We start from the raw sequence: 19,617 nt of genomic DNA on the forward strand, positions 1-19,617 counted from the left end.
AATATTTTTACTTTTATATCTCACTAAAGCACAGAATTTACATTAGGAATGCCGTTCTGGGAATCCCTTGCTTTATTATTAGTTAGGGAAGAGGAATCTCCCTCCTTCTAAGCTCAACACTGCCCTTGTAAACATTGATACGTTTATAGGACCACCCTGGTTTAACCAATGACGCGCTCGGATGACCCCTTCACGTTGTGTCTAATACAGGACCTTTTCTGGTGCGTTCTCCGTGATATTTTTTAATCAATCACGTTTCCGTAATGGCTAATGAATGGTAGACTTCTCGGTATGAAGTTTGAAATGGTTATGCTCAGGTGATTGGTTGAGGTCAGGTTGTGGTGTGGTAAAGATCCTGGCTGGGGAAAACCCCTCCTGGCTGGCATTCATCATGGAAATAACAGCCATGAGAGGATTAGGCTCCTCCCAGTTTGAAACATGAGTCCACCAATCAGGCATTGGTACCTTTACCAAATAAGGAATAAGAGGTGGGGCCTACAACTGTCTGAACTAAGGAGAGAAAGAGAAAGTGAAATCTTTTTTTATTGGGAAATGAGAAATTTTGTTGAGCTGGGCTGTGCGAATGTAATGCTTGTCCTTTTTATTTTGTTTTGCTTTTACCATGTTTCTTTTTTTTTACCCATATCCCTTTTTAGGGAAATAATTAGGTTTTATCTCCGTGAAGTGTTAGTTTACTGTCCTAGTGTACTCTCAAGTTAGTTGAAATGTGTGATAGATTGTGTGTAACCTTTTTAGGCATTAGCTTAATAAGGGATAATAGCATAATATAAATAAATAACAATGAAAAAAATGTTTAAGAGAATACAATCAAACTTGTGTGGCTAATCTCTGTGTACTATGATAAAGAAAAAAACATTAAATATTAATAAAAAGCTGAAGAAGTATTTTTCTGTCTCTGTATTTTGATTTTCAATGGTGGACTTTGGGGAACTCCCGAAAGACTGTAAAAGAAAGGTAGTCTGTAAAAGAAAAATAGTCCACCCATTCATATCATTTATATAAATACATATATACATAATGGCCCGTAATATATATATACAGTATATAATTGAATATAATTGAATAGCAACTTAATCATTCCATATAGTGTATATTTTATTTTATGGCTATCTTTTCGTGCAGTGGCCTTTTCTCTGAAATAACTATTTGATAATATAAATAAAACATTAAAATCATTATTTTTAAAAAGAAAGAATGAAATCAAAAAAATAAAATAAGGGCATTTTCTTGCCTGTTGTTTTTTTTCATGTCCCATAGTTAATGCATTTCTTAAAATAATACAATAACCCAACGCAAGAAAAGGGTTGAAAATATTATACATATAACATAAACATACACATGTACATCATATCATTCATAGAATTATAGAAAATGTATTAAGTAGCAATGACGAATAACATCGAACACAACTTTAATATTCCAGTAACAATAACCAAAAGCCCCATAATAATGGTTTAGAATGCTAAACATATAGCCCACAAAAGTGCAAAAAATAATGATTAATAAACCACATTAGTTCCAAATACTCAGATATATAACATACCCTAGTAGTTTCTGATGATTCAGTTATATTCCAGCAGAGGACTCCAACACGTTTAGATGAGTTTGATCGTCACTCTGACAACATTGATTGCTATTACAGTCAGCTGTCTTAGAGAACAATCACGAAAACACACTGAGTTGATGAAACAGCTCCAAAAGCCAAGACTACTAGAAGGTTGAGTGTCCCTCCCAGAGCCTACTGACTTATCTTGTTACAAATTATACTAACTTATATTTTGTATTATGGCATCCGCCCTTGCCTCTACTGCAGTTTTTTTTTTTGAAGCCATATACCTGTGAAAGATGGTGAGTAAATGTTTTTTTGTTTTTTTTACCGTTTTTTATACAGTCTGCACATAACCTCAAGTTCACTCAAAGGCTTGAAAATATTGGTAAAGAAAATCTGATACTATCATATATGATATAAAACATATCTTGCAATGATTACTATGGCATTAGTCATCCTTCTAGTGATACTTTTCAACCATTTTGTGGTTAGCGGTTTAGATAACGTTTGATGTACTTCAGAAAGGAGAATTGAGGCACCAAGGTAAAGATATGTGTCAAGCCCATTGACTCAAGAATCTGGAGTTCTATCAGAGAGTCCAGACATGGGGTCATGTTCAGCCTTTGCCCTAGTTGAACATCATCGATAATCATGGACAAGACTGGCAACTGCATGACCTCTACCACCTTGTAATCGTCTTTGACTACCATAAGAGTAAAAAAGGCCTTGATTACAATTTTCTTGAACAGCTCCAATATTAAGAGTTTTTTCCTCATGTGCTTTTCAAATCTGGTGGCACTGGGCTTGGGGGTTCTGGTGGCAAGGTTTGAGAAGCTCAGCGTGGCTTCTATCTGTTTCTGGTATAACTGGATGGACCTGCGAGCATTCTCCAAATCATCCATTGCTTGATTCATACAGCTTTTGTCCTGCCTTCGGTTTCTTTGGGATAAAACCACCATTGCACGGTTGTACATGGCAATGGCAGCCCAGGCACCATCTGCTCTTATGGCCCTGGTGTACATGACAATGCTTTCCTCAGGCTTGCCAGCCTCACACAGGTCATTGCCAAACCCTGTGTAAAGGTGAAGGTTTGAAGAGGGCGGATGTCTCGATGCAGCCTTTGCCGACGCCGCCTTCATGTCTGCTTCCATCCTGCTGGTCAAGTCTTGAATAGAGTTGTCCTTGTCGAAGTGCATGAGTAACCACAGACCCCAGGTTTCGTTCAGGGAGTCAACCGCCGACTTTGGCGGTTTGTTTGAATAGCTTTTGTAGAACTCGTCCAATATGACAAGATACCTTCTGAACAGCTCCTCAATGTCATGCTCCACATAACTGGAGAGACTGTTTTCCGCAGACACATCTCTGTCTTTTTTTGCAGCTGTCAATCTTGAGGCATGGGCTTCAGGTGAAACCTGCAGAAACCCCTGAGAGATGATAAAAACATATATAAAATGTTGTGTTTTTAGTAGTTTTATGAGGGATTTTATTAGTTTAACATAGCATAGGATTGACAATATGATTATATCTACCCCTGTATCTACTCATCAGAAGCTATTTACAGTGAGTCAATACAGATACATGTAACTAATGAGCAGGTAGGAGTTACACAGGGAATACGGAAACATGTTATTACTGAGCGGGTAGGGATTAGACATTGAATAGACAGTGAATAACGGCACACCTAGACTTATTACTTATTGTATTGTATTGTATTTTTTGTAACATTAATTGATTCAGACAGTCTTAATGAGTTTAGTTACCTCTTTTGAAAGAGAGACCTAACAGCCACACAAATGAAAAACAACACAATGACAGACAAACAAATTCAATTAATATATACAATGAAATAGGCATGACACTAAGATTATAAACCACCTTTGTGGCAAAAATAGCACAATGTCCTGCATTGCTCGGCATCAAGGCTTTGCTTTAGGATTCAACCTTGCCAGAGAAACCTTCTCCCGTTGGTGGAGTTGGCCTTGGTGGATCCAGGAGTATTACCTCCAGCGTCGTCCTGCGGCACAGCAGAGAGAGCTCTTGGTCATGACACAGATTGGCATCGTCATGTCATCCTCTGTTTCACTTTTCCTGGACCAGGTTTGGTAGTTGTGGTGGGCTGTGGTTGACTTACTCTTTGACATCCTATCATCTGTATTCTTTGATTGAAATTAATAAACTGGACAATGAGCGCACTGTCGCTCAGGAGGTAGAGCGGTTTGGCTGGTAACCGGAAGGTTGCGAGTTCGAACCTTGGCTCCTTCTAGCTGAGTGTCGAAGTGTCCCTGAGCAAGGCACCTCACCCTAACTGCCCCCAACGAGCTGGCTGTCGCCTTGCATGGTGGACCCCCTCTGTCGGTGTGTGAATGTGTGCATGAATGGGTGAATGTTGGGCAACATTGTAAAAGCGCTGTGAGTGGCCACTGCTTAGAAGAGCGCTGTATAAATGTAGTCCATTTACTGAAAAAAGAGCAGGAATGGGCAGGAGGAAACGGAGACAACACAGGGCACACCAGGGCAGCTCGCAGTTCCTCTTCCCCTATGACATGGATTCCAGAGATATTTGTCGGGAATTTTTTGCAGCAGGAACAAGTGACAAAACCCACGGGCACAGACACAGCCTTCTTATTATGACGTTGGATACCCCGTCCACATCCACCGCTGCCCGGCCCCGGTTTGACCCTCCCTTCTGGTGGACTACAGAGAACGTTCTGGTTCCAGTACAGCGACGGACCCTGCCAGTGCACACTGCCCAGGTGTTTGTGAGTATTGCTGCTGAATTTGGTTATGGAGATGGGAGAGTTTGAGGTCTTTCTGTTGGGATTCTGTCTGCTTTGTGTGGTTTGAGATGCATAGGATGTATGATTGGATGGTGAACGTGTGTTTTTTTTTTGAGTTGTGGATGTTTTGCTGACAATTTGCTCTCCTGGGGAGAATACATCGATTAGAGTAACTGAATGATCAAATCCCTGACGGACTGACAGACTGACTGACCAAATCATGTGCTTTGGTTAAGTTCAGTGTAGTCCTCATTCCACATTGACTGCACCCAGGGTTACAAAGAAATTACTTCCTTTTGGAGTATGAGGTTTATTTGGTGTTTTCGTCTATAAAAGGTCACATTCTTCTTCAAAATCAAAGTTGTCATTTAAAAGGGCAATTGCAGACACTTATTTATCATTTGATACAAACAACGGTGCAATCACAACTGTAGTATATTTAATGTGAATAATTAATTCAAATTAGCATAGACGAGCAATTATCAATGCTCAATTTCTGTATTCCTTCCTGTGCCAGCAAAAACAATGCGCTTTCCCATCTAATAATGCTACCACTCATACTATGTACTAATATTACTGATCCATTTAATCAGACTGGACTCTGCTTTGGTTAGGTGAGACTTTACTTTGAAGGACGCCTGTTCAGGAAGTCAAGTCGTCTTAACTGTTCACACTGTAATGTTTTGATCATGTCAACAGCTCAAAAATACAATCGTGGTCCATTGTTAATTAAAAATAATAATAAAATAATATGAATATGCGTTGAAAGGCCGTGTTGGCAAGCCAAAGGTCTCCCATCAAACGTCAGCACGGGGCCGCATACCAGCCTGTCGGACGGAGCAGGCGCGACCGGTTGGGCTGCATGGTGAAGCCTTGAAGGATCCGAGGGAGGGCTGAACAAGATAAACAGTCCCACGACGTGAACCCTTGCCAATCACCAATCACTGTCGATCACTGCTTTGCATCTGAGACGCGAGGAAGTCTGGCTTTAGATCGCTCTGAATGAAGACTAGTATTGGACGGGAGACGCAATCATGGTCAGTACGCTTTGAGGGTATTCTGGATGTTCGTCTGGAACTGAACTTGGACACGTGTGTGTGTTTGTGTGTGTAGGCCTAGTATGTGTGTGTTCAGGCCTGCTGTGTGAGTGTGTAGGCCTGCAATCAGAGTGTGTAGGCCTACTGCTAGAAAAGTTTTGGATGGATAGAGACGAGTGATGTGAGCGATGGTTTGCGTGTGTCGTTGTTTTGTGCAGGAGGCAGTTCGTTGTGTTGATTGCTTTATATTTATTGTATTTCCCCCCCGTAATTATATCTGAAGAACAAGGAAGCAGTCACCCTCACAGGGTTCACGGATCGGACCAAGATATCTCATGCAGTTAGGCGAACGGTGAGAATTATGTACACACACACACACACACACACACACACACACACACACACACACACACACACACACACACACACACACACACACACACACACACACACACACACAAAAAAAACATTGTGTCAAACTCTCTCATTGAAATGTAACCCTGTGTTTTGATTGTCAAAACATATTGTGCAGTCCATGCCAAGAGATATCATGTGACACACCTGTCCCAAGTAGATGACTAAGCATGTAGATGACTAGGCACAATGTGGGTAACTTATCAAAATCTGGATATGTATATGGAAGCTGATGAACACAAAGCTGTCATATTATTTAGAATGAAATGATTCCATTTCTTAGTCTAAGTTGGATTCTGTCTTGTACTGTTTTACTCAACTGTGTGTGTGTGTGTGTGTGTGTGTGTGTGTGTGTGTGTGTGTGTGTGTGTGTGTGTCCCTGCGTGTGTGCTCACAGGGTAGCATCAGGCTACATGGGATGCTATCACGGGCCTCCGTAAGGGTGAGTTACCCACAGTTCCTTCCCCGAGTGTTGCATGCTGGTAGCTGAACCCCCTCTTCCCTCCTCTAACACACTTTCCCTGGAGACCTAACAGTACATAAGTGATGGTACGAGCAACGTTTACAGTGTGATGACCCCTTATCCCTCCGTGTCGTGACTTCAGGGGCCCAGTGGCAAAAAGACCCCCACGGTGGGACTTCAGGCGGCCTCTTCCTCTCTTCCTGAAGGAGCACTCCCGCTCTCCGCTCCTCCAACGGGGCTCCAGGCGTCCCCCGGGGAGGCCTCTGCTACGCCTCCTGACTCCTCCCTGTCCCAGCCTCCCCTGAGCTCGACCTCTGACCTGGGTCGATTCCAGAGCCCATCCGATCTCTCCAGCCTGGATCAATCATCCGCCCGGCCCCTGTCATCACAGAAGGCGGCGGAAGGCGACAGATCCGTTGGTAAAAAGGCGGACACGTTCCCGTGGTTTCCCTTTGACGAGAACACCCTCGATCCGTTCAGAAACCCGCCGGGCACCCAAGAGGTTCAGGCTCCTGTGCCCGCGGGGCCCTTCCTCTTTTCTCCTGAGCAGCAGGAGAACATCTTCCAATCCCGGCCCAAGGAAGGAGACAAACTATTCCAGACCCCTCTCCCTGAAAAGGAAAATGGTTTGTTCCAGTCGCCGCTCCCGAACGGGGCGCTTATGTGCAGAGATCCCTTCTCTGCGGACAACGACCTGTACAGTTTTTCAGATCACTCGCCGAGTGAGTCGCTGTCGCTCTCGTCCAACGGGATCCAGCGTTCTCCCGACGGGGACCCGTTCTTCCAGCGAGGGCCTATGGAAACGCAGGGGTCTGTCCTACTCCCCTCCCCCTTGTCGCAGTCCACAAACCAACCATCCGACAGTCCTAATTGGTCGGTTTTCGTCAACACCAGCAGCGCTTCCAGCTCCACCCCTACCGACGACACCATCACGGCCCCCCACGCCGTGCTTTCCCCCAACCTTTCCGACGTGGCGGACATTTTCTCTCCCGCCGTCGGCCGTGCCCTCGATCCCGGGAAGGGCGTGACTCCGACGTCTCGCTCTCCAACGCCGGCCCGCCCCGACATACCGCCGGCTGTGACGCTGACCACCCCTATGGGATCGAATCGTGGTATACTCCAACCGACACCCTTCGCTCTGGCCCTGGCTTCCATGGCAACGGCGCAACAGTCCTCGACGCCATCGGTGAGTGTCCGTCTGTCCGTCTGCCGTTGGTAGAGGACAGGGACGCAACCATGGTCAATTATTTTTCAATTTGTTGTCGGTGTAGTGACTTGTAGATGTAAATAATGGCAAAGGCCCATGATAACTCAAGTAAGCAGCGCTTAAAGTGTTGTTTAAAACTTGTGCTTTGTCATTTCAACGGACAAGAATTTGTTAGAATTACCTGAAACAGAAATGCTACCAAATATTTTCATCTAAAAAGCTTTAGGCATATGGCTGGCATTTTTCTTTTTCTTTTTTTACAGTTACCAACAATTGTTATTGATGCTTTATCTGGATGGACAGTATTTCCACAGCAGTATTCAGTTGTAGAACGCGACCGTACTCAATAGTTTGAGTTTGAGTCTTGTTGTTTCCGGGATGGTGGGGTTGATCAGGGTTCCTGATCTTTCTCACCTCAATCTTCTCTCCTCCCTGCAGGTGAGCACCTTCAGCAGACCTCCAAAGCCTGTGCCGCGTGTCAGACCCCAGCGGCCGGCCGGCCTGGCACTCTGGCCAACAGCGAGTCCTGTACGGTCGACTCAAATATTAACGCCGTTCTTTAGTGTGAGTCGCTGATGGCGCTCCTTTGAAGTCCAACGCTAACGGTGTTGGTTTGTGTTGTTTTTGTTTATTTCAGGCTGGGCAAAATGCTTCCCCAGCGCCCGGCAAGACGCCACCGAAGACACCACCCAAAGCTCCACCCAAACCGACTCTACCAGCCACCCTCAGATTCTCCCCTAGCTCACCCGTAACTCCAGAACCCTTAACTCCAGAACCCTTAACTTCAGAACCCTTAATTCTAGAACCCTTAATTCTAGAACCCTTACCACTCAAGCCAGCACTAACCCCCGCCCTCGCACTCAGCCCCATCACCCCCTCAAACCCCTTCACCACCCGAGGACCGACCCCAACCCTCACCCCCACCTTCACCCCCATCACAGCCTCTAACCCAGAACCCTGGATGGTCCAAAAACCCACCCCCACCCTCACCCCCGTCCCGACCTCCACGTCAACCCCCACCACCCAACCCTCAACCACCCCAAGTCTGAACACCACCTCCGCCCCACTGACCCACGTCACGGCCCCAACACCACCCTCCAAACCGGCTCCTCGCCTCAGACAAACTACTGAGGTAAAGATCACAGGGCAATTAAATTAAATGTCATTATATTTAATGTAGTTCATTACATATATAACCATATCATTTGATAAAGGTGTATTTAATTATGTATCGTATGTGTTTTAATGATGGAACTATGTTGGACATCATGATCTTGGTGTCTGGAATATCTCCGATGGGTTACAGTGAATATCTCTGGTGGGGTACAGTGAATATCTCCGATGGGTTACAGTGAATATCTCTGATGGGGTACAGTGAATATCTCTGGTGGGGTACAGTGAATATCTCTGATGGGGTACAGTGAATATCTCTGATGGGGTACAGTGAATATCTCTGATGGGTTTCAGTGAATATCTCTGATGGGGTACAGTGAATATCTCCGGTGGGGTACAGTGAATATCTCTGGTGGGGTACAGTGAATATCTCTGGTGGGGTACAGTGAATATCTCTGATGGGGTACAGTGAATATCTCTGATGGGGTACAGTGAATATCTCTGATGGGGTACAGTGAATATCTCTGATGGGGTACAGTGAATATCTCTGGTGGGGTACAGTGAATATCTCTGATGGGGTACAGTGAATATCTCTGATGGGGTACAGTGAATATCTCTGATGGGGTACAGTGAATATCTCTGGTGGGGTACAGTGAATATCTCTGATGGGGTACAGTGAATATCTCTGGTGGGGTACAGTGAAGGTCTCTGGTGGGGTACAGTGACGGTCTCTAGGGTACAGTGAAGGTCTCTGGTGGGGTACAGTGAAGGTCTCTGGTGGGGTACAGTGAAGGTCTCTGGTGGGGTACAGTGAAGGTCTCTGGTGAGGTACAGTGAAGGTCTCTGGGGTACAGTGACCTCATTGTTAAGCCTGTAAGGGGGATAGACTGGTGTGTTTGCTTTGTTTTCCAGAAGGATCCACCTGAAGAGGATGTCGTCTATCTGGACATTGTGCTCAACGGCCAGGTCGGTTGCTGCTGCTTTGATTTAACCCATTTGTGCGGGCTGCTGCGCGGCGCAACATTGTATCTAGATACAATGTTGCGCGACGTTTGTATCTAGATACAATGTTGCGCCGCGCAGCAGCCGGCACAAATGGGTTAAAAGGTTTCCTCTTGTTGGTGTACATTGCTAATCGGTTACTGCCCCTCATTAATCCTTCCTGTATCTCCACACCCTAGGAGAGATGTGTTGAAGACTGGCCCGAGGACAGTCCTCAGCTGGACCCCGACTTCAAACCGGTCAGACTCCACTTACTACGTTCATTGTGGGATTGAAGTCTTTTATTTTTATTTTTTAAATCCTCCGTATTAGACTGGTCCCCTCCCACCCTGTAAGACTTCCTCTTGGTAACGTTACCCTGCTGTTATTGTTTTTATTGTTTGTTGTTTCAATTTTTAAAGGTGCTTTACAAATGAAGTGTATTATTATATTTAAATAGTGTTTAAAATAATGAACTTGATGTTTGAGCGGGTCCCCAGTAGATATCGCTGGATCATCCTATGTGTGTTATTTGATCCCCATGTCGCCATCTCCCTCTAGTCTGGAACCTTCCGGCTGCGCAGAGAATCCATGAGGGTGAGCCCTCTACTGCTTAAAGGCAGAGCTCGATGTGATGTTAATAAGCGATGAACCAAATAATAATAAAAAAACATCTTCATGAATGAGTGAAAATAACACTGAGGTGGTTAATCCAACAGGTGAACGGTCTCTCTGACAGAGATGGTTACAGCCCTCTGGACAATCCTGAGAAGGTACTCGCTCAGCTTCCATCCACTGTCCCTGCATGTTTTCCTAAACTTTATTCGCGTAACACCTCATCAAACTGACATAGGCCCAGAAGAGATCACAAACACGTTGTTTGTTTTCTTGTTCAATTCATGTCAATTTTATTCGGAATGCACTTCAACATAGTAGACCGTACCCGCTAACCCTACCCCCTCCAGAGGTCAAGGGAAAACATACCCCAGATTTCAATAGCAACAGGGGGAAGGAATGGGAACGGAGCTCGAGGACAAAGCTTTAACGTTGGTCTCCTTTTTTTTTAACAGAAAAGAGGAAGAAAATTCATAAAGTCAACTTTCCTCAAAGGCTCGCTCAAGGTGTGTGTGTGTGTGCGTGCGTGTGTGCGTGTGTGTGTGTGTGTGTGTGTGTGTGTGTGTGTGTGTGTGTGTGTGTGTGTGTGTGTGTGTGTGTGTGTCGTACCCCCCGTTAATGACTATGCCAATGTTTTCTTACCAGGATAAATATCAGAATGGGTCAAACGTCGGCAAAGGTGAAACGCTTCTCAGGGCATCAAAGGTGAAACATAAAAAAACAACACAATGCACATCTATTTCTAGATTTATTATTTTTTATAAAAAATATATTTGTTTTATGTAATGTTTTCATCTTTCAGCGTGACAAAGAGGGCAAAGATGATATCAGCGACTATTCCTTCTCCAAGAGTTCAATGGTGAGTGCTGTTTAATCACAGAGTGTTGCTTGGCCACCATAATGATCTTTTTCCAGTATTCATTTTCCTCCATGTTGATTTCCAGGAGGCTTTTCCAGAAACTAGCCTTTACGAAGACGAGATGGAAATGGAAATGGACCACAAGCCGGTTAGTGTTTAAAAATAATAAAACAATTCTCAACTATAACAAAATGTTTGTTTGAAGTTTCATCATCAATAATTTATCTCTGTGTTTATCTCCTTTGTCTTTCTTTCTCTCCCCCTCTGTCTATCTCCCTCTCTCTCCAGAAGAGTAAGGCCAAGCTTCGGCTTGGCACCTTCCTCCGCAAGGGTTCAGAGGCGTCTGTCCTCCACAGCAAGGCAGACGGCGACCAGGTGAATGCCAGCCAATGGGACGACAGCCAATGGTGTCAGGAAACGCAGGTAAGCTAAGCTAACGCAAGGTGTTTAAGCAAGTGAGACAGAGTTCAAATGGCCAACGTTCACAATTAAAAATGTGACGTCTCCCTGCGATAGCGTTCTTTTTTAACGAAAAATATTTTTTTCTGATAATTTGCGATTGGTAGTCGATATAAATTTGGCAGGTTGTGTGGAACATCGGTTCAGTTGAATGTTCTCAACATATTTGAAAGTATTTTTTTTACACTCATTTAAAATCAGTTCACAGTAGGCCGGTCATTGTGTTCACAAGTTATTTACACAAGTATATCTACATCCTCAATATGGGGGTATGATATCAGGGTCATATCAATACGATCGTTTCTTTCTTCTTCCTTGGTAGGATGAGGATGTGCAAAGGCTGAAGGTTCAGAAGAGCGACTCCATACCGCGGCGATGGTCTGAGGTGAGCTGATGGAAGTAGTGATACACGTGTTGTATACTGTGCTCCACTACAGTCATAGATATTGATTTACATGTTATATATCTATATATATACCACTCTCCCCTGGCCTACACTGTCACAACAAATAAACAAAAAACTTTCACTGTAGGATTTTTTGTCGTTATTGTTCTGTGTAACATTCTGTATGTAATTGCCGTCACTTAACGTGTGTGTGTGTGTGTGTGTGTGTGTGTGTGTGTGTTCGGTCATTTTTAGGGTATGCTCCTGGATGATGAAGACGAGGGTATGAAGAAGGGGACTAGCGACGGTGACATTGTATGTTGTTTAATCTCTATCTGGTTAATTGTACAGCTTGTTTAATTGGATGATTAGAGTTTACAATACACAGGGATTAGGCATGAAGGGCTTGGTGTTATGATTAGCTAACTAGCTCAGGAGAGGACTGGAGGCGCGGTCAGCTAGTGCGCTTGGCATGTAGACCAAAGTAGTAGTCGAGTAGTCGTAGGTTCAAATCCCGCCCTTGGTTCTTTGTTGTGGTTTTTCCTCTCGGGTTCCTGTCTCTCTGCACTAGTGTGGCCATAAAGGTTGCTCCAAAATGAACAAAAAAGGTGTTTTAAAAATGTTTCAGAAGCCTAAACCACGAAATCAAACCTAACAGACAGTGAACTCAAATCTCTGTTGGAATTCCAGCTGAAACAGTGGGTTCACTGGCTCTTTAAGGGCACCATCCATTAGTGCCAGGGAATCGCCGTGTTGAGTTCTCTTTTCTATGATTAATTCCAGCCAATCAAATAGCTTGAATAGTCCTCATCTTAGCCGAATTCTTTAAGTCATCTTGATGCTAACCATTTTAGGTAGTTTTGAACTCGGCTGAATACTAAAATGTTTGACATACCTGCACAATTGTAATATTCCTCTTGTCTCGCAGAAGAAGAAAAACAAATTGGAAATCAAGTTTGTTCCACGGAGGGGTTTCGCCATCAGCAGAGTGGCGGTGAAGGACTCTGTCTAAATCTGAATTTGATTCATTCATCCTTCATTGTGCTTTGTGATGCTAACAGTCAGTTGTAATCGATGTGTTTCCTGTAGAAAGAAGAGGAATCGAAAGGGGCTTCCGGCTACTCGCCTAAAAGAGGCTCTAAGGTGTGTGTGTGTGTGTGTGTGTGTGTGTGTGTGTGTGTGTGTGTGTGTGTGTGTGTGTGTGTGTGTGTGTGTGTGTGTGTGTGTGTGTGTGTGTGTGTGTGTGTGTGTAAAATGTACTGTACCTTGCATTCAGATGTCATAGTTTCTCTCGACTACTGCATTCACACTACAGGTTTCTCTAGGTTCATGCACATTGCCTAAATCATTTGAATACTTCTCTTAGGGCTATGTGTTCGAGGACCTGAATGCTGCAAATATCTACACTCCTCAGTCTACTGGCAAAGTACTTTTACTTTATATTCCATTTGTTTACAATTTAATTTCTCCACTGGATAAAAGAAAATGTGTATTTCTTTCCCAAAATATTTCTTTCTTTACTGATATTGTTAATTGGCAACTGTATGCTCAACTGTAATTGTAAATTACCAAGGATACGTTGGTGTTTGACTCCCAGTCCAAAGGTACCGGGTTCGATCCCCAGTGTCCAAAGCCAAGCGGTAGTGCGATGCCCAACACTAAGAGGATTGATGAGATGTATTATATCATCACATGCCAGTCCAGACACCGCCTGGTAAGGCTGGTACTTGATGGTACTTGTACTCTTGTGCACTAGGCAGCGTTCCTGGAAGAGGAGTACGACGGTTCCAACGTTTCGGCGGGACTCAACGGAGACGACTCCCACCACGACATGAAGGACTGCAGACCGGTAAGAACCAGACACTTGTCCATTTTGTTCAGCGGAACGCGGTTGACGTTAATTACGTTGTTCCGTTTATTTGACTCGTGTTTTTATTTTGTTTCCATCCCATTATCGACAGAAAACCCAAGTGTCTAAATATCCGCTCGTAAAGCGCCGAAGCTCCAAGGTAACGAGACGTCCCGTGTTGATGATGTCCTCACTCAACGACGTCATGACCTAATATGGCAATACCCGCACGCTCCCGCAGTAGCTTATGAAAGTGGGCATCGCACCGGTGCCTCTCTAACACATGAATTAATATAAACATTAATTTCATGTATTTTTGTTTGTTGCTTTTAGGAGGACATGCTGGAGGAGTGCAGCCCTTATCGCTCCGAGGGGTTCTCTGAGAAGTGGGAGGATGGAGAGGAGAAGGAAATGGATTACGCCAAACAGGTACACCTGTCTGTCAACCCTTGCCTGGACGACAGAGAACAGGCTGTAGGTTAACCACTCTGCGTGTTTAAAACCAGAGCTCTCGGTTAAAAGGTGACATATTATACCACCAGGTGTGAGTGCGATTAGCCGTTACAAGCCGTTTTGAAAATCTGCTTCTTCTGATGTCACAAGCGGGCGTGCACACCAAGATGTGTCATGGATAGATCAGCCCGCTTGTGATGTCAGAAGAGGCTTCTACACCTAGTGGTATAATATGTCACTTTTTAAAAGAGCTTTGATTATGAACTTTGGCCTTCAGCCACGGTCGCTCGTTCTTGCATCTTAGATCGATGGAAGCAGTGTTACTCATCAACGGCATACATCGTGCTGGTGATGGGGTTTAGAGGCAACACAGAGGCCTGTTTGTAGTGACTGACTGAACCCCAAGTTCTTATCAGGACTAGACAAACTAGAACAACGCTTCATCCGCGTTATTGTCCTAGTCTTGTCGTTGGAATATACAATATAAATCAATGTATTTTATTGATCCTGCAGGGGAGAAAACGTATGTTATCTCAGTCAAATTACGATTTTTATAAAGCCTGTTTTCTTTTTTCTACAGAAAAATCCCAAACACAAAAGTCATAAACAGAAGCCGTCCCAGAAGAAGGTGTTCCCCAACGGATCCCCCATGGTACCTCCATCCAGTCCCGCAGTTTGGATTAAAGCGTGAAGTAGTTGATATTTTTGTATCTTAGGACGGATCCTTCAGGTGGATGTGAGACGTTTTGGTGTTGTGTTCCTTGGTAGGGCTCCTTCCTGGAGGATGAAGACTACCAACAGGGTGATGAAGGTCCCCCCAGCCTGTGGAGACCGTACGAGGAGGAGGAAGAGGAGGAGGAGGAGGAGGAGGAGGAGAACGGGATGGACCACTGCAAACCAGTACTGAATATCACAAATATACGCCAAATATACCAAATATTTCCGTTTTTGTTTATATTGCTGTAACGTTTTTTACCATTTTTGTATATATATATATATATATATATATATATATATATATATATATATATATATATATATATATATATAAAATTTGTTTTTTTTTTTTTTGTTTTTTTCCACTTTCTTTAGCATAAGAGGTTGCCCAAACTAAAAGGGATCAAGAAGCACAAAGCAAAGGTAAGTCAAAGTGTCTAAAGTCAGAGGTGTTTCAAGTAAAGTGCAGGCACAGCCCTTGACCGTTGCCATGGTTAGTTCTTTGAGTGTTTCCAATGTGTCACTTGGTTTTTAATTCTCTTCTCACCTTTCTATTTGTCCTCGGGTGTCAATCCAGAGCGGGACCCTGGATGTGGACCCCCCAGGAGCCACCTCTAGCGACTACTTCCAGTCCGAGGCCGCGGCGGTACGGACCACCACACACATGTTTTAGAAGCTTCTACCAGTCAGGGTTTAGCTCCCCCGGTAATCTGCGTGACTTAAAAGCATACAAAATCAAATCTAAAAAATTCTAAAACCTTAAACTCCGGAGGTCCGACCTTTTTAATATTCAACTTAAGCTTCCCTTCTGTAGAATGTTAAACATTTGAATGAAATGCACGTCGAATCTTGAATCACATGAGGGCGTGAATCACATGGAGGTAGAAGGTGGAGCTGGAAAATCCCGGTACTGCAGAATAAAAATAAAAGTGTGTTGTGTGAACAAAGAAGACCTTTTGTTTGCGACAGAGAAGGCATTCCTGCCTCAGTTGATAGTGGGCCAGTTGTCTTTGTTTTCCGCATCATTAAGATCATTCAGGTATGCTTTATCACGCCCCAGATACTTACTTAGCCCTCATGTGACGAGCGGGTTATACCATAAGGGTTTCTTATTAGTCATCTTTTGTTTCCATTCATATGAGTAAAGTTAGTTTTATTCTGAAGGCCTTTGACGTGATCGGGTTTTCAAATTGTGGTTGTTGGTTGTTTAACAAGACAACATGGCCTCTTGGTGTTATTGTGTGTTACACTCATTTTGAATTGGATCATCTCGATGATTATTTTGAAATAAAAGTCTCACTCTCTCTCAAGGCGGAGTGGTTGTCTGCCCAGAGGGACGAGCGCGTTGTGGCTGGGATGGAGAAGGGGGAGGAGGATGGAGTGAGTAGTGCTTCCATCCCCATGTCGATGCTGCTGGTAGTCTGGGATCTAGTGGTCCTACTGTGTTACAGCAGAACCTCTGACCCAGCAGTCCAACATAGTTTTAACAAGTGTATTTCTGCAGTTACCCGTCTACACAATGTTGATCTGAAACCCTTACAGGCACTATTTTACAGTTCCCTACCGCTGGCAGAGCTAGTGTTAGTTTAGTGTTGCACATAAAGATCGTAGCCCCCAGCATCATGATCGGTTGAATCAAATACCAAGTGGAGATTTGAGCTTGTGTGTCATGAGACTTGGAGGTGTGTGTGTGTGTGTGTGTGTGTGTGTGTGTGTGTGTGTGTGTGTGTGTGTGTGTGTGAGAGTGAGAGTGAGAGAGCACATGACCAGCGTGTGAATAGTTCTGTCGTCATGGTTTCACAAGGAAGAGCTGCAGGTGACTGGTTGTTGTACTGGTTTGGTTTGTGTTTGTTACAGGACACGGACAGTCTGATGGAGTGGTGGAACACAGTCGAGCGTGAGTGATACACACGCGTGCGCACACACGTCCCTGTTTTTATTCGATGTTTGAACGCGTGTGGTATGTTTGTACCCTAATGCTTGTGGTATGTTTGTACCCTAATGCTTGTGGTATGTTTGTACCCTAATGCTTGTGGTATGTTTGTAACCTATGAGGTGTGGTGTGTTTGTATTGTTAGTTTGTACCCTATTGTGTGTGGTATGTTCATAATTGTATGCGTCTACTGAATGCGTCTACGACCTGTTTGTGTGTTAGAATGGGACGAGGTGCCTTCAGACGATGAAGACCTCGACATGAAGGAAGACGAGACAAAGTAGGACCGAATCAAAAAATGATTGGGAAATCCCCTTTCCATCTAGCATTCGTCTGTTGCTGTGGTTTAAGATAATAAATAAATATACAAATTGATATAAAAGACACACACACACACACACACACACACACACACACACACACACACACACACACACACACACACACACACACACACACACACACACACACACACACACACACACACACACACACACACACACACACACGAAATGTACACCCGAACTAAAGGTTAACATTATTCACAGTATTAAAAAAACCGTGCATTGTGCCACGGTCCTAACCCCTCCCTCCCCCCCAGGTCGTTCACCGCCCTGGCGCACAAGGTGCACCGCGGCCTCAGCGTGTTCGACAAGGTGTTCACGGAGCGCGCCGAGCTGCTCTGGCAGTACATCATCGCGCTGCACGCCATCACGGACGACATCAGCAGCTTCCACCGCAAGGCCAAGATCGCCAACATCACGGGCGGCACCACCACGGCCGTGGGGGGCGTGGCCGCCATCGCCGGCCTGGCGCTGATCCCCGTGACCTTCGGCGCCTCGCTGCTGCTCACGGCCGTGGGCGTGGGCGTGGTGGCGGCCGGCGGCATCACCTCGGCCTCCGCCTCCATCTCGGACAACGTCAACAACATGCACGACCGCAAGAAGGTGGGCGTGCGAGTGCAGACACAGACGGACTCGTTTGCGGTCTTGGTCTTGATTTTGTTTAAATGAATTATAATGATTCAAATCCTGTCTAGAGGTTCAAAGAACGACGTGTTTGACAAGCCGCCCCCTTCAACTATAAATACCAAACAATATGTCGGATCATCTGATGGAAAATGGTTTGGTGTGGTGGGGCATTTCCTTGGTTAACCACTTTATTGACTGTCTGTCTGTCTGTCTGTCTGTCTGTCTGTCTGTCTGTCTGTCTGTCTGTCTGTCTGTCTGTCTGTCTGTCTGTCTGTCTGTCTGTCTGTCTGTCTGTCTGTCTGTCTGTCTGTCTGTCTGTCTGTCTGTCTGTCTGTCTGTCTGTCTGTCTGTGTCTCTCTCTCTGTCTGTGTCTATGTCCATCTCCATCTCTCTTTTTCTGTGGGTTTCTCTGTTTGTCTGTCTGTCTGTCTGTCTGTGTCTCTCTCTCTGTCTGTCTGTCTGTGTCTCTCTCTCTGTCTATGTCCTTCTCCATCTCTCTTTTTCTGTGGGTTTCTCTGTCTGTCTGTCTGTCTGTCTGTCTGTCTGTCTGTCTGTCTGTCTGTCTGTCTGTCTGTCTGTCCAGCTGGAGGTGCTGCTGAAGGCCTACGAGGCCCTCCTGCTGGACCTGGGCCGGGTGCTGCGCTTCTTGGGCCAGGGGCTGTACCGGCTGCGGGGCCACCCTCTGCTGCGGGCGGGGAACCAGCACTACGCCGCCGCCTGGGAGGTGCGGCGGGCGGTGCAGACCATCGGCCTGGTGGACGAGCCCGTGGCTCGGGCCCAGGCGCTGGCGGAGGACTCGGTGGTGGCCCTGCGGGGCCTCTTCCAGGGCATGGACAAGTACTTTGTGAAGGACTCGCGGGAGCTGAAGCGCGGCGCCAAGGCGGAGCTGGTGACGGAGGTGCGCGGCGTGGTGGGGCAGCTCAACGACGGCCTGGTGGAGCTGAGCGCCATCAGGCAGGAGCTGCAGGACGCCACCGGCGGGGTGTGATGGGTCGTGATCGATTCCCCCCCCCCCGATACGCAGCCGCCAAAGCGCCTCCCATCTTTCCCGCCTCCATCACCCTTCCCTACCGCAACCATCATCGTCCTACCACAACACCACCACCACCACCACCGTCACCCTTAGCACCATACCTCTACCACCATCACCCCCACAACCGCTACCACCCCTAGTGCCACATCCTCAATCACTACTAGCCCTATAACCCCCACCACCACCATCACAACCACCCCTAACCCCATACCCCTTCCACCACCCTCCTCCTCCCGGTTCATGTGCAGGGTGCTGTCTGGTAATAGTTAGACCGGCAGCGCCCTCTACTGGCTAAGCTGCGGTGTGACACCACCCCGTCCTGCTCTATACAGAAGCGCTGGGCGCAGTACCTGTTGTTCCTGTAGGGATCTAGTTGTTGTCGGGGGTTTACGTATATGGGGTGTAATTGAGTACAGTTGAACAGAAGAATGCCGGAGTGTGACTCAAATCGGGCGTTGGTGAATATCTACGGGGCCAAACCCTTACCTGTCTTGGCTGGTTAGTAGTGCGTGTAGGCTACAATATGTTGCTGGGAGACCAAAATAGGGCATCGCCCGAAGTTCCTTACAAACATGATTATAAATGATTATAACCTTTTTAGAAAGTTATTAAAAGAACATGTAATCACCCATTGTCTGGAAGTAATCTGATTTATTTATAGTACACTGGGTTCAGTTGCGCTTATTGTTTTACGGTGCCACTTAAAGCTAATTTTTATTTATGAAAGTTATATTTTTGGGGTTTGAGTTTTATCATTTACACAGTTGTTTTGCACAGGACG

At 45.4% G+C, this 19,617-nt stretch overlaps 1 protein-coding gene across 3 annotated transcripts; it reads left to right on the forward strand.

Moving 5' to 3' along the window:
• Nucleotides 1–3,729: 3,729 nt before the first annotated feature.
• LOC307091447 (uncharacterized protein) lies at nucleotides 3,730–19,467 on the forward strand. Of its 3 annotated transcripts, none has more exons than XM_079758428.1 (33): nucleotides 3,730–4,329; nucleotides 5,117–5,384; nucleotides 5,668–5,736; nucleotides 6,196–6,240; nucleotides 6,404–7,447; nucleotides 7,907–7,996; nucleotides 8,106–8,600; nucleotides 9,494–9,547; nucleotides 9,763–9,822; nucleotides 10,124–10,159; nucleotides 10,282–10,335; nucleotides 10,633–10,683; nucleotides 10,823–10,882; nucleotides 10,980–11,036; nucleotides 11,122–11,184; nucleotides 11,328–11,459; nucleotides 11,818–11,880; nucleotides 12,136–12,195; nucleotides 12,809–12,874; nucleotides 12,970–13,023; nucleotides 13,247–13,306; nucleotides 13,637–13,729; nucleotides 13,842–13,889; nucleotides 14,063–14,158; nucleotides 14,763–14,834; nucleotides 14,951–15,082; nucleotides 15,275–15,322; nucleotides 15,477–15,545; nucleotides 16,211–16,279; nucleotides 16,757–16,796; nucleotides 17,055–17,112; nucleotides 17,434–17,779; nucleotides 18,387–19,467. In XM_079758428.1, the coding sequence occupies exons 2-33, from the start codon at nucleotides 5,382–5,384 to the stop codon at nucleotides 18,789–18,791; spliced, it is 4,092 nt and encodes a 1,363-aa protein (XP_079614554.1). In that variant the 5' UTR covers nucleotides 3,730–4,329; nucleotides 5,117–5,381; the 3' UTR covers nucleotides 18,792–19,467. The 3 variants fall into 3 exon arrangements, with proteins under 3 accessions (XP_079614554.1, XP_079614552.1, XP_079614553.1); XM_079758426.1 differs by having other exon boundaries at nucleotides 3,731–4,329; nucleotides 11,325–11,459; XM_079758427.1 differs by having other exon boundaries at nucleotides 3,731–4,323; nucleotides 11,325–11,459.
• The last annotated feature ends 150 nt before the right edge of the window (nucleotides 19,468–19,617 follow it).

Source organism: Pollachius pollachius, assembly GCF_949987615.1.
Source record: "Pollachius pollachius genome assembly, chromosome: 20".
NCBI lineage: Eukaryota > Metazoa > Chordata > Actinopteri > Gadiformes > Gadidae > Pollachius > Pollachius pollachius.